The sequence below is a fragment of the Electrona antarctica genome, assembly GCF_951216825.1.
Source record: "Electrona antarctica genome assembly, chromosome: 6".
NCBI lineage: Eukaryota > Metazoa > Chordata > Actinopteri > Myctophiformes > Myctophidae > Electrona > Electrona antarctica.
In genome coordinates this window covers 38,372,203-38,387,556 of record NC_136811.1, presented here as the reverse complement: position 1 = coordinate 38,387,556, position 15,354 = coordinate 38,372,203, and the positions used below count along the sequence as shown (strand labels likewise).

Here is a 15,354-nt window from a genome sequence, read left to right as displayed (position 1 = left end):
TCAAAGATATATAATTTATGATGGGAAACAAAGTACTAATAGTAAATTATTCAAAATATACATAATAAATGACAACAACAATGTGTGTCTCCAAATCCCACGGTACACCTAGACTTGTCTCATGATGATACACTGTTTGGGAACCACTGCAATAGTATACACTACAGTCACAAGCCATATTATACTGTAGCCGGAGTTGAGGTGGGAATCAGATGGCACACAGCGGTAGAGTTGAGGTGGGAATCAGATGGCACAGCAGTAGAGTTGAGGTGGGAATCAGATGGCACAGCAGTAGAGTTGAGGTGGGAATCAGATGGCACACAGCAGTAACTTAGTTACTGTACTGTTGAGGTGGGAATCAGATGGCACACAGCAGTAACTTAGTTACTGTACTGTTGAGGTGGGAATCAGATGGCACACAGCAGTAACTTAGTTACTGTACTGTTGAGGTGGGAATCAGATGGCACACAGCAGTAACTTAGTTACTGTACTTTTGAGGTGGGTATCAGATGGCACACAGCAGTAGAGTTGAGGTGAGAATCAGATGGCACACAGCAGTAACTTAGTTACTGTACTGTTGAGGTGAGAACCAGATGGCACACAGCAGTAACTTAGTTTGTCAAGACGTTTTCACACATGCACTGAAATATGGAAGTTTCCCAGGCTTAATACGATGGGACTGTATGTATGAACACAAATGTCCGACTCACTAGGACTTGACATGCAACAGACGTTATGTTGGCAGATCTCTTGAGACTCGGGAAAGCTACTTTCAAAATTACCAGCTCAACAAGATCTACCCACCAAAAGAATTATTATCCCACTGCTGAAAATTGTTTATAAATGTACCAGAGGGGCCTTTGGAATAGCAGCGCTGGCGTAACATGAGAGAAAAAACGCACTTGGAATGGGACAGAGGGGGAAAATGGAATTGGAAGGATTTCCAATTGTGACATTTGTGCACAACACTCTTGAGAACAAAGTATTGCATTGTGGGTTGAGCTGACAGGCCCTTTTTGATGTCAAACAATCAAGTCCCCTTAATTCAAGTGGCAGATGCCAAAAATAGCTTTTTTAATATTTAAATTATATATTTTTTAGGGGCATGTCATGTGGTCTACCTGCACAGCCTTTGTGATCTACTGGTAGATCGCGATCTACCTTTTGGGCACCCTCTGGCCGAGTGCTTTAGTTGTAAATTGTATGTCCATGGATGCCTCATGTGGTGAAATTCTATTTATCGGTCGTATTCTGTGGAAGGAAATATGAAAATCACACCCGTGTGAAGTGAGGGGCGCTATACATCATCTCATGACCAGTGAATTTATGTGATTGGTTAGCCGATTTGCTCGTCTACATATGACATACATTTTCCCTTCATTGTCAATGGCATTTAATGTTTGTGTTGCCACAAATGTACGTCATATTTGGCGGACATTTGACCTAATTTCTCCTTTCATTGTAAATGGCAAAAATATTGAGATGTGTGGGGACAAAGTTTATGTCATATTTGGCAGACATTTGACCTAATTTCTCCTTTCATTGTCAATGGCAAATATTGAGACAAAAGCTGTATATAGGAGGGGCTAGGTCCCCTCAAAAAAGAATGTATTTGATGCTCGCATCTCTCCCGTTTTTCAGTAAAGTGGGTTTAAGGGCCTTTCAAACGGGGAGTGAGGAACGCAGGCGTTGTTGCCTGGATCAACGACAGGTCTCTTCCAGGTCTGCTCAAGGGGGGCGCAACAACGCAAGAATCCAGGTCTGGTGAGTCGCGGGCGTGTGCACGAAACAAGCACGCGCGCAACAAATTCAGGGGACCGCGCTCACGTAAATATGCTTGCGTTGTCGCAGCGCGACTGCTCCCCAATGCAATGGTCTCATTGACAATGAACTATAGGCGCGTTATATCGCTTCACGTTTGAAAGGCCCTTTACTCCTACAGTATATGTACCTGCAACGTGAAAGGCCCTTTACTCCTACAGTATATGTACCTGCAACGTGCTGAGGCTTCATCGGACCTGCTTTTTTCATGAAAGGCTCCTCGTTTTCAAAAGCGAGAATTGGCTCGGCGGGCATATCACTCTCGGACTTGTCCCGCCCTCCGTTGGTGCTGTTGCCGTGATTAGTTAGCTGGATGATCTCTTCGAAGTGACCGCCATCTCCCTTGGTGGAAAGGCCGTTCTCATGTCTGGCAGGCTGGATGCCATTGACCAGAAGTACAGAAGAGGGTCTGTGGAGGGGAGGTACAGGCAGGGTACAGTAGGATGAAAATCAGTCATCGTGATACAGTGAGTCATACCGCTAAGATCCCATTTAAGATACTCTTTTCTAAATCCACCCTCAGAAGCTTAACCATCTGGGTAAACACCTTGCAACAAACAAACAAAGTCTAGTGGTTAAGTAACAATTGTTTATAACTGGCCTGAGCCTTCTGGCTCCCGTGTTTGACTATGAGGTTTGAAAGCATGTAGTTCTCCTGCAGTTCTCCTTGATTAGAAGGTGACTCCCAAGTAAGTCCCAACCCGTTCTTTTTTTATAGCATACAGGATTTTTACTGTTCATGGTGGTCTTGCATCAGCACATTCATAGCGTACAAACTCAAACGGAAAAGGCTTTATAGTACCTTTCTCTCTCACCACTCTGTCCATTTTCCATCTTGTTGTCGGGCACGCTGACCTCCGTCTGTGGCTGATAGTCAGCAGATGCTTGAGGAAACAAGGTGAAACAGATGTTAATCAGGTTTGAAACTCTACTGTTCCCTACCACAATATCCACTGGTGTCATTTCGAGCAATGCTCATTGATTCAACCTGTGTGTCATGAGGGATATTGTGTTTGACTGACAGAACCCTTGCTTTGTGGTCAATGAAAAACAATGTGAAAACGGTGGGGAAAAAACACTGATTTAGAGCATGCCATCCAACTTGCTTTCAATCCATTCTATATGTTGCTTGTTTGTAATTCTCTGATGTTCACCATTTGTTTTTCTTTTATAATTATGCAAAAAATTATAAACTACATTAAGCTAATGAAAACAGGAATAAGCACTCTCCCGTCTACCCGTTCCTCTCATTGCTGCACCATCAACCACAAAGGATGACTCACACACACACCACCGCCAAGCAGCGTGGGATTTAAAACAATGTCCACCCTAGAGCTGAGTCAGGATGAAGTGCATTATGCAGAGGAGGGGATGCTGAACTCAGTTTTCCTATATGGGGCATACTTCCCCTGTGGTTAAAACTCCCCCCCTGCCCCACCTCAACCCAACAAGGGCTGGGGACGTGGCTGTGGATGAGACTGCTCTCCTCTTCCTCTGATTGGAAAGGAGGCACGCCTGCCAATTGCCTCTGGCCTCTGCGACCACATCAGTGGCGGGGCTAATGGCTTCCACCATGCTTGGGGAGCACGCCACAAACACCCACATATCTCTCTGACCACACAGATCCATGTGGTTCTCCTTCGTCTCTCTCATCAACATGAGGTGGAAGCTCCGAAGGAGAGTTTATATGATATCTCCTTCTTTAGGAGTGGACTATTATTTATTCCATGATTGGAGGTGATGGACGTGGGGGTCTAGAAATGGATAATATGTGGGAAGTGAGTGATATTGGGCAGGCAGTCTTATTTCTGTATCTGGAGTCACGCACATTTCTATTTCACAATGGCTCGTGCATCGGAGGCTCTCCCGCTGTGATTTGGCACAAGCAGAGTCTTCCTCTGCAGTCTCAGGGCTTGAATAACAAAACAAGGCTCCTATTGTTTTGAGTGGAACCCCTCAAACTACAGCTGTAAGTGATATGAGGCAGAGATATAATCTAATAGCCAGCTTTATTGAAAACATTCTGATGTGAATCCGACTCAGATGGCTGGCTCAAACAACAAAAGCACACCAAATACACGTTGTTGTTTGTTGTTTTTCAACCACATCATTCCTGGTATCCCTATTTTGGGCATGTCGTTATAGGCAATGTTTTAATTTTATTGTGTTCCTCTCGGTTAAACTCCTCGCTGTCAAGTGAAAAGAAGTGAAAAGAAGTGGCTGACGATGGCTTTCTACACCCTCCCCACATACCCAAGACCGACTAGTTGGGTCAGCAGTGACAGGGACCATTCTCTTAACATTTTACTATATATATTTATATGTATTCAAACGGCTTTTTATAAATAGTTTCCCTTGCACTTTTCCTTAATGTTTTGTGGAAAGCACATTTAACTAATGTGCTAAACAAATAAACTTGTCATTGCCTTGGATGCATTTATTTGCACGTGACTGGACTGCTACTGGAACAATTCCAAGATACAGTGTCCAAAAATCAACCCAACCCCACAAATCAGCTAATTGAAACGGCCTGTGTAAAATGCAATCTGATAAACAACTATTCAACTATTTATTATTTTATTTATAAAGAACAGAAATTGTTTTAGGTCACTAAAGACACAATCCTGTGGAATCGTGAGTGTGGTTACCCATTTCTATGGGAAACCACACTATTATAGTGTGGTTACCCATCTCTATAGGAAACCACACTATTATAGTGTGGTTACCCATCTCTATAGGAAACCACACTATTATAGTGTGGTTACCCATCTCTATAGGAAACCACACTATTATAGTGTGGTTACCCATCTCTATAGGAAACCACACTATCTCTATAGGAAACCACACTATTATAGTGTGGTTACCCATCTCTATAGGAAACCACACTATTATAGTGTGGTTACCCATCTCTATAGGAAACCACACTATTATAGGTGTGGTTACCCATCTCTATAGGAAACCACACTATTATAGGCAAAAGTGTGACACTTTTTCACTGATTTTGGTATGTCACGGTATAGTGACCAATCAGATGAGGGCAAAGTGCACAAAAGCCTTGGGAAAAGTTCTGAATCGCTGGCCAATCGGAGGGGAGAATAGAGAGTTATTGCACGACTTAAACGTTTTAACTATTTTAAGTGCAATAACAATAGTCTGCTTGCCTACAGGCAACCACACTAACTAGTAACAAAGTTACTAGTTAGCTGCCCAAATATTACAATAGCAAGGGATCAATACTTAACTATTTCTACAAGATGGTAGAGCATGTAGATCAGCTATTTTTGCAACTTTTTTCTGAAAGACTTTGTCTGTATGAGATGGCGTGAGCTTGTGAGGTTCGCTGCCATAATGCTGCCATTACTACAACACAGTGTGATGCCACGTTCTCTTTCTTGATAATGACATGCAAAGTGGTTGAGCCTCTAATCACCAGAAAGGATCCACTGAGATGAACTGGACTGAGGGAGCAGCAACTGTAAGGCATCAGGTGATGACAGATGCAATCCAGACTGATTCTCTGCTTACCTTTGCTGCTCTCTGCCTCTTTGCTGCTCTCTGCCTCTTTGCCATTGACCTGGGTGGGTGTGGGGGATTTGGTCTCTTTCTGTAAAGATAAATAAGAGTTTATTCTTAACATAACGTAGAGTCACAGTCCAATGTTTCGGTTAAAACAGAACAGTAAATGTACCTTGTCTCCTTCTGTTTTGCGTGTCCTCTTCATGATCTCATCAAGGCGCTGGGGAACATAGGGAAAAGTCAGAGAACCAAAAGGCCTGTTTTTCACACTTTAAACATGCTATCTATCAGTAAAACCTAGCCCTCATCTACTAGTCTCAATTATGCCCTACAAGGCAACAGAGACCAGAATGTGGAAGGGAGCTGGGAACACACATCCTGGAAATACAAAATGTTGAAATTGGATCATACATACAGTACATATTAACAACACACATATACGAGTTAATACAGAATACACGTTTGCTATTAGAGATATTGTTAAAGACAAGTCAAGACAAGCTCACACATAGAGATGCTTACACCTTCTGTGCTGGTTTCACTAGACTGTTAGAAATGGAGGCCTCAAGGCACATTGTTCATCAATTCTTGTCATCACTGAACAAATGGAGAGTTTTTGTATATGTTCTCTAGTAGTAGTTTGAGACCAGCTTTAAAGCTTCAAGTGGATATCCACAGCCTCGCAGAGGAAGGCAGAGAGCACTGTCAGTAATTGTTAAGCAGCACTTGTGCTTGTTGCTGGAACAATGGATTTAGGATGGTCAAAAGGTTAATTATAGAATTACTTTGTAGCTCACATTGCACTGCATTATTTTGGCGAACGTGGTTGCTTTCTTTTAAAGACAATTCTCAGAATGACTTTTTGGATGCACAGTTTAGCAACATTCAAGGCAACCTCATTCTACGGACACAAAGCTAGCACAAGATAGAGAAACTTGCGTCAATAGCAGCTGTCCATCATACATGTGAAGTGTTTATAAGAGCCAGTAGGGCCGGGCGTATGCATAAAAAGAAAATGAAAAACTCACTTTGGTATTTAGCTTGGCTGAACATTTTCCATCATATTTTGCGACTGAGAAGTTTTATATCAAATTGGTCTGTCCACAGGCCAGCAGGCCCTCAGGATTTTTAAGCCACCAATGCATATCTATTTATGCATTGTTCAGCACATATTTTTGTGTAATTAGATTACTACTTGGTAAAGTTCTTCAACCAATGGAATAAATGGAACCAATGCAGGTACACAGAGAGAAGTGGTGCACCAGGCCTAAGCTTTGGGGTAGAGTACACACTGTTCTAGCAGGCTAATTCCAGCGAAGAGCCAGGCTTTGGCCAGCTGAGCCAGGCCTGGCAAGCCTAGATAAGAGCCTTTCACACACGGAGAGAAGATGAGGGGTGGGAAAGAAAGGCTTCAAGCTAGGAATGGCACAGTTTTACTGTGGGGGGTACGCTTACTGCAGATAGCAAGTCACCAGTCACATCATTTATCTTAATAGCTTAAGTGAACACGAACACGAACACACACACACACACACACACACACACACACACACACACACACACACACACACACACACACACACACACACACACACACACACACACACACACACACACACACACACACACACACACACACACACACACACACACACACACACACACACACACGCCTCAGCTAGGGCCCCATCATTATAGTTTATATATAGTCTGACCCTCCCTCACACACACAGGCTGTAAACCCTATTTAATCATAACACACAGACGGCGTATTTGGGACAGGCTAAGCCAAAAACATCATTCATCTTGGCTGCAACTTGCTTTCATAACAGTGGCAAGTTGAAAGGCAGCTAATAAAGTGAATGTTTCTGATTATTATGTTTGACGTGAGTGAAAGCGAGAGACTCACTGCTAGATTGATTAAATTGAATGCATTCGTTACACAGAGATGTGTGTCTCTGGATCATTAGACGCTGAGTTGGAGGCAGTTCAATTAATTCAGGAAGCAGTTTCCTAAAACGTCAATAACAAAAAAGTTGCTTTTATATCATCTAAGAAGTGATTGTCCATGGTTGAGTTAAGAACTTTTTCCACCAGACTCTCATGAAACCTTACAATGTAGGTGGCCAAGGAACCAATTCGCTGTGCCTTCTTCCTGTGGCACGTTTCACTTCACCATGTTTAATAAACCGTCTAAACAGAATGAAAATATACAAAGAGGGGAGTGGGACCGCCCACTCTCTTTTGTATATGTAAGAGACATACGTATACTGGTATATAAACACCTGAGAATTAAGTGAGAATGGGCGCTCGACTAATGTTATGTTAAGCATGAATGGAGCTGGAAGAACAGTGGATGAGGGGCAGATGAAGAGTCCTACCTTCTTCCTCTCCAGTCTTTCCTGCTCCTCCTTCTGAAAGTGTTTCTCTCTCTCAAGACGTTGCTTCTCTGCTTCCTCCCGGGCTTTAGCCTCAGCCTCCTCTTTCTGCAACACACACACACACAGGCAGTAATTTAACTTGTTTTTAATGTCTCGCGAAAGAAGAAAAGGGTGGGGAGGGGTGGGCGACTAAACCAAAATAAACATGTCAAGGGTGTGGTTGTCCTCTGCAGTTATCGTTTGCCCACAGAAGTTATTTTCCTGTACCTTCGAGCCAAGGTATCCATTTTCAACATTTATGGGTCTCACGTGGGGCATTTAAAAATGCAATGCAAAACTTGACATGCCGTGTAATTGAACAATGTTCAACCACAAATGGAAATTCCTGAACAGTCCACAAGGGGGTGGCAAAGGGTGGTTTGTGAATAAGAGAAACCATTACAGAGATAGGTTTGCAGGATAAACAAACCACCTTTTTTGGGTTCAGTGGGATTGTGTACTTAATTAATTCCCTTCCACTGCACATCCAGTCAACAGCTGCGAGTCAACTCAATATTGCTCATAATTTGGTTTTATCGACGCCTACTAAAATTAAAGCAATCTATTCAATGTTGACCATTATCTCAACTGTTTGGAATTACAGTATATCTACTGTCCCAGACAACAAACAATCACATTGATGAGGACAGTAGATTGTATGGTGTTTTGGAGAGGACTGTTGAGACAGTGACTGAGGCAGTAATGCAGTGGACTGAGTAATGTCCTATAGAGAAATGCATAATGTATGCCCACCAACAGGCTGTGTGCCACTGCTAAAGATAATAGGGCACACAGTTAGATTAACAGTATTGTCAATGTCAAGGCAACTGGAATACAAACACACAGTCCCCCCCATATATTTCATCAGAGAGGTCAGAGGCTAGCACAGGTGCCCAGTGCCTTGCTCAAGGGCACTTGGCCCTGGGCAGAGATGATGGGCACTGCAGAATACCAGCCGACCTGGGGAACAGCTTACCCGCCTGGGGAAGATGTATTGTGTGACCAAAGGTGTCTTGATCCTGCTTGACAAGCAGTAACAGCTGTCAAGGAAGTGAAATCTATGATGTCTCCTCAAGCAAAAGTGCCTTCAATTCCACCATCATCTGTGCTCCTGGACACATCTAATGAATTAGCCGCTTATATGAATGTAATGTAATCTTCCCAAACAACCTCACAGTGCAACATCTAATATGACGTCTGCCAAATGTTGACGTTTGAATGTTTTGAGTTGTGTGACATTTAAGGAATGACACGGATCTGAAAGGTTGTCATGTTTATGAACTTGGTCCAGCTTAAAACCAGTTAACAGAGGCCAGTTAACCGGGATCAAGATGGTCAAATGGTTAAGGCACACACCACACATAGGCTAACAGTGTGTCCCGGTGGTGAATTTGCTGCATGCCACACCGCGACTCTCAGCCCTGTTTCCTTTGTCTCTCGCTCTACTGTCCTTCTGAAATAAAGACGAAAAGCCCCCCCCCCCACACACACACACAAAAAGGATGTTCTACTGATATGTGTACTGCATTCATCTTATAAACGTTAATGCAACTCAGAGTGTAAAAATGTAGGAACATTATTCAAGCTTGTGTCAAGATAGTTCAGGGAGCTCCTGGAAATGTGAACGTCCGTTTACCTGTTTCTGTTGCCGTTCATTCTCTTCCTGCTCGGCCTTGACTCTCTCTAGCGCCTCCTCCTCCTCCTGCAGGCGTTGGAGTTCGTCCCTCTTTCGCTGTTCTTCGGCCATGATGCGGGCCTCCTCCTCCCTGAGACTACTCTCCTCTGCCTCCCTCGCTATTCGCTCCTCTCTCAGGACCCTGGGGGAATAAAGTATGAGGTGCATTAGGCAAGTTTGACCGAGGGGTGTTTCTCTAGCCTAAGCCGCTGTGGAAAACAGACGATCTATATATCAATCTCTTGTAGCCGAGATACAGTACAAACAAAAGCACTGTGTCCATTGTATTGAAGCTTGAATTGATATTTGATCAGGCCAAGGAAATTAGAGTGTTTAGGGAAAACAGAAACACGGATATGTGACTAATGATGTGAGTGACAACAGGAGTCCACGCTTGCTTGTACACGTAACAAGAGGACTGGTGCACGCCATGGCCAATCCTTTAAAGCTTACCGACCTTATTGGAGAGAGCTGTCATATAATTGTCAACCCCCTACACTCCCCAGGGGGATATAAATGTGCACACACACCCTCCGCTTTGTGAGGTCTCATTGAGGAGCACACATGATAGAACATGGCATCAAGATTACGTGATACTCATATACTGACTGTCATCGTCATTTGACATGAAATATTTGGGGACATTTTCTGTACTGTATAAAAAAGCAAAGCAGTCAATGTTTTTTTTTCAACCCTCATTATTTAATGGTTAATGAGGGTTGTATAATTGTGCCGAGCAGGGAGAAAAATGTAGCAGAGATGAACGCCAAAATAAAATAAAATTCTTCTTCTTCTCATTCAATAAAAAATATTGGTTCAATCTATTTGTGAGTTATCTGAATGAAAAGTATTTTATTTACGTTTAAGTTAAAGTAATGGGCTGCAAAACTGTAATCAAATTAGGCATCTTTTTAAAGAATAGCCATCAATAATATATATTGAAGTCATGAGCATAAAGAATGAAATAAAAGATACTTAAAGGGGAATACCACTCATTTTCAACATTTTACTATGTCATTAATATACCTTAGAGGTGTTGTGTGGAAATAATAAAAAGTCCCCCCCATTCTGGTAAAGAATGATAAAAAAGAATGATAAAAAATCATTAACATGGTGAAACACATCTTGATGACATCATCAAGATGTGTTTCACCATGTTAATGATTTTTTTCAGACCTCCAGTTCTAGGAAACACAGAATGGGGGGACCTTTTAATTATTTCCACACAACAGCTCTAAGGTATATTAATGACATAGTAAAATATTAAAAATGAGTGGAATGCCCCTTTAACTAGTTCCCTGACTACCACAAGTGTGTACACAATACGCAGTGAAGCACAACTAGATGGAATTAACAGTACGACTGCAATGTGTCTATAACTAATTAGAATGCTTGGCCCAGGAAACTCATTTCATATGGAGTGAAGGTGACATAATGAATCACATTTTAAATGATTCATTATCACATGGCCTATTTTTATATGCTATTAAAGACCGCCTGTCAAATTCCGAGTAGTGAGACTGAGGACTGATGGAAATACATCTTGGCTGGAAAGCATAAAGCAAGCATGAGAACATACTGGAGGGCGATTTGGCAGTTTGCACTGCGGCCTCTGAAACTCCTTTCATCTACCCAGTTTTCCGCGTATTTGGGAGTTTGATAGTTGTGTGATTGGCCAAGGTCAAAGCATGCACTGCCCCCCTTTGGACATGTGTGTTGGAAGGCATTAAGAAGCTGCTCTGACCTCTCCTTCTCTTCCTGCTCGCGGCGCTCCTGCTCCTCCCTCTCCCTCTGTTCGCGGGCCTGCCGTCGTTTCTCCGCCAGCATGCGCACGGCCTCCTCTTGATCGTTGGTGCCAGCCATGGATTTGGATGCTGGGGAGGGGGCGGGTGATGGCGCAGGAACACTGGCGGCTGATTGGACCTGGTCAGGCGATGAAGGCGTGGCGGGGGTTGTGATTGGTGCACTCGGCCGAGAAGGTGTGACCGAGGCCGAGGATACAGCATTGGCGGGAACTGTAGGAGAGCCTAAATCAGGAAAACAAGGCGTGGAGAGGAGTGGATATTAAAGCCACTGAGAGGTTTTTTCAACATGTAAATGTAGGGTGATATTCAGATACTGTATATTTTCAAAGAGTTTGATTTGTAGATGTCAAAATATAGCTCTGTTTTACTTCAATGTTAAAACATATTACCAACAAACAGTAACTAAAACCATTGCAGCCACAAAATACAGGAAATAGTTTAAAATAATCATCACCTAGACCCCATGTCCTAGAGAGAAAAAAAAGGATTTCAGATGATTGAGCGACCCATTTGTATGACTAATCAGACCTTCAAGTGAGACGGTTCAGATACTGATTCCAATACATATTTTGCTCTCAAAGGAGAAAACAGCAGTGACATTTATTACTACTTTCTCGACACATCTGTGCAGATCCATCTCTCAACAACCTTTAAAGTCACTTTATACTTTTATCAGATACGCACACCATGTATTTGGGCAAGCTGTTGCTTGTGTTTGAGTAGCTTATAATGATATAATTAAGGCTGATTAGCACAGCCTCTTGGTGCTTGTGGGACAGGCTCTGACTAAAGAGCTGTGTGCGGTACCATGCATAATTGAGTCTGATGGTAATCTTTGCTTGGCTCTGTTGCAGCTCTCTGACAGATATACTTGAGTTTCCAGTTCCAAATGCTGATTCACTTTTTCCAATAGCGGAGAGATCCAAGCTCAAATACATTCTTTCCCAGTCATGGGAAGTAAAGCCAAGGCCAGTATAACAACTCCCAGTGTATTAAAATATTACAGTATGACTCAGCCACAAAGATTAATGTCTCTTATGAGACAAAGTATATAGTCTCTCTTAAGAGGTGCCGAATGAAAAGATGGTTCCAAGTGTAGACCAAAGGATCAGTCACACCAAGCACTGTAACGATAATGATGTGAGTGTCCGCACAATTTGTTCTGTAAACAGTGGCACCAAACAGTAACAAGCTGTTCAGCTGTGTGAGCCTGTGTCTGCGTCAGAGGGAGAGAAAGAGATCTCCATCTCAGTGGTGCTGAAAGACACATGCAACAAGATATGATAATCTGACTATAATTATTAATTAAAAAGAAGAAGATAGTTGTAGCCTACCGGAGGTAATGACAGCTAGCCTGCCAGCTAGAGTTAGCTATTCATAATAATCTCCATTAATAACAAATCTTTCCGAAGGTGAGTGACACCGATTGCATCCCAGGTGTTCTTCTGATGGATTTTGAATGGCTGTCAATATTTCTATCATTCATAAAATCATCCTGAAAGTGATCCACGCGAGATCGCTTACGACTATCTTAGTTCACACTTTTAAAATTACATATTTATAGGCCATTTAGTTATGTTCGATGTGAACGGCGATTAAGATCTAAAGCAAAAGCATTGACCTTAAAGTGTATTGGCTCTTATCCAATGTTAACAAATGTTTTTTGTTTTTCAGTATTCGTGAACGAACGTACGAGGGAGTCGGTCCTAATGATAGTCCTAATGCAATGATAGTCCTAATGCAATGATAGCCCTAATGCGTGGCCCTGTTTATAGATTTATGCAAGGCTTCCGACACCGTGGACCACCCTATATTGCTAGAAACTCTGTCTAACATAGGTATGGGCCAAAATGCAACAAGTTGGTTTAACTGTTACCTGCTGGGTCGGACACAGTGTGTCAAAATAGGAGACATTGTGTCTGATCTTGTAACTCTGGAGAAAGGTGTCCCTCAGGGTTCAATATTAGGTCCCTTACTCTTTCTGCTGTGTGGAGAAGGTCTCCACACACCGGGCGCGAATCGGATGCGAATTCGGATTTTTAGCGGCGTTTCTCCATCGTTTTTCCGAAAAACGCGGCCGGTGTGCAACCACCTGAACTGTACAATCTAACACCTGCACATGTTCGGATGTGTACTAGCCTTCGCATATGCCCATATATTTATAGTTTTTTGGTTCCCGTCCATAAATGTACTTGTGTATTTGTGTGCAAAATGTCTTGTACCCGGTTATTGTTAGTGTACTATTTGAGTATTTTTGTATATATTGTATAGGCTTCTGGAGGTATTTTTCATGGATTTATTATTTGGCTGTTGTATAACTTGCCATGTACAATGTAGCGTTGAAAGTGTAATTTCAACGCTACATTGTACTTACAGTTGTAATTAATGTATTCTGCCGCTTGGCCAGTTCCCACTTGAAAAAGAGACGCAGTCTCAATGTGTTTTTACTGGTTAAAAAATAAATAAAAAATAAATGATGCAATCACGCTAGTGACTATGTGAATCTCTGACCAATCAGTACACTACAGTGTTTCATGTCACCCTTTAGTATTGCCTCAGTTGGTAATTAAAAAGTAACAGGTACAAGGTACTTTTGCCTAATGGACAACCAGTCAAGTCCAGACAATTTGAGCCGGTACTATGAAGTGAAAAGTCATCATACTGTCTGCAACCACTTATCACCAGCTCTGTCTTGTACTCACCCCTGCTCTCTGGGGTGGAAGGCCTGCGGGGCTCCCTGGCTCTCTCCAAGGGAATGGGAGACGATGTGCGTTTGTGGACTATCCTGGCAGGAGTCCTAGCTCTCTTGGGCCTGGCCTTGGGGGTGGAGGGGCTGCCACGGGCGGCCAGGGGCTTGGCGCTCGGGGAGGCAGCGGGGCTGGGAGACGTGGTTCTGCCCTTGGGAGTCCCTGGAGAGGAGGGCCGTCTTGATAAAGGACTGGGACTGGGGGAAAAAAGGAAAACCTCAATAGAACACGCTCTTGATGTCTACCACATACAGACATACAGACCAGTGCTATAGACGCCTTATCAGACGACGCCACACTGATAAGAAACAGCATGCGCGTGCATAAAGGCAGCAGAAGAACACCACCTCTCATAAGATGCAATGGAAAAGTTCTAACTGCACTCACGTGTAAAAAATGCCCCATCAAACTTTCAGATGCTGTTTTTCTCCCAGTGTGGAGGAAGAATGATTAGGATTTTTATTGTGATCTCTCGCCCTTGAAATATATAATCCTTGGTTTCTGTTGTGTTTGAACAATAATAGACCTCTACGCTCACAACAGTCGCATCTGCGATGCGATGTGAGCTTGTACATCAGCTGTTCTCTGTTGGCTAGTGCACCTCACTAGCCAACTCACAAGAGGAGGTTGAATGGACTGAAACCAGCGCTCCCCAAAACAACAGGTTTGGAGATCTGTTGGGAATTGATTACATGAAACAGTCACCTGTGCGCCCAGTCCCAATGTTTGGGACTGGGCGCACAGGTGACTGTTTCATGTAATTGGTCTATAGTGTGTACAAATATATGCAAACATAATAGTTTAAGTATTGTTTTCATTATATTAGCATAATAGCTGATACAATGTACCATTGTCCTTAACCAGCACAGAAGAAATCATGACCTCAACCCAACAAATCTAAAACACACAAAGCACTTGAAACATATTGCATCATTCCTCTAAGTGTATTATGCGTCCGACTCCTCCTAGCACTATTCCTCTAAGTGCATTATGGGTCTGACTCCTAGCAGTAAGTGGGCAGAGCAGCATTCAGCAGCAGGGAAACATCCATTACTGCAGAGAACACGGTTTCCCTCCACGCCTTTGCCACCGCGAGCTCCTGCTAGACACAATTCTGTTGAGTCAGAGGCACTCCATTCTCCCTCCACTATGTCACATAGCCAATTAATTCCTGCGGCCTAGGGGTTGACTATGAGCGATCTGTCCCCCTCAGACTGGCATGCCATGCTTTTAGTTCCTTGACTAGGCTCAATTAAGGGAATGAAATAACCATAAACACCGTCACTCCTTCACTGACCTAGTTTTTGTTGGCCTTAGATGAGGTCATCATTGGGAGGTCATGGGAGTCTAACGCTGAATTTATACTCCGT

At 43.0% G+C, this 15,354-nt stretch overlaps 1 protein-coding gene across 6 annotated transcripts in view; it reads right to left on the bottom strand.

Annotated features, from left to right (window-relative positions):
* The window catches only part of map7d1a (MAP7 domain containing 1a), a 56,832-nt gene that overhangs the window by 2,914 nt on the left and 38,564 nt on the right, over positions 1-15,354 (bottom strand). For 5 of the 6 annotated variants that reach the window (XM_079504186.1, XM_079504188.1, XM_079504190.1 and 2 more), the window contains 8 exons: positions 13,940-14,181; positions 11,177-11,459; positions 9,394-9,574; positions 7,719-7,823; positions 5,510-5,557; positions 5,347-5,425; positions 2,624-2,705; positions 1,992-2,230 (listed from right to left, as the gene is read on the bottom strand). In XM_079504186.1, the coding sequence (XP_079360312.1) occupies positions 1,992-2,230; positions 2,624-2,705; positions 5,347-5,425; positions 5,510-5,557; positions 7,719-7,823; positions 9,394-9,574; positions 11,177-11,459; positions 13,940-14,181 (1,259 nt within the window). Of the gene's footprint in view, positions 1-1,991; positions 2,231-2,623; positions 2,709-5,346; positions 5,426-5,509; positions 5,558-7,718; positions 7,824-9,393; positions 9,575-11,176; positions 11,460-13,939; positions 14,182-15,354 lie in introns of all 6 variants that reach the window. The other variant, XM_079504187.1, reaches the window with a different exon arrangement.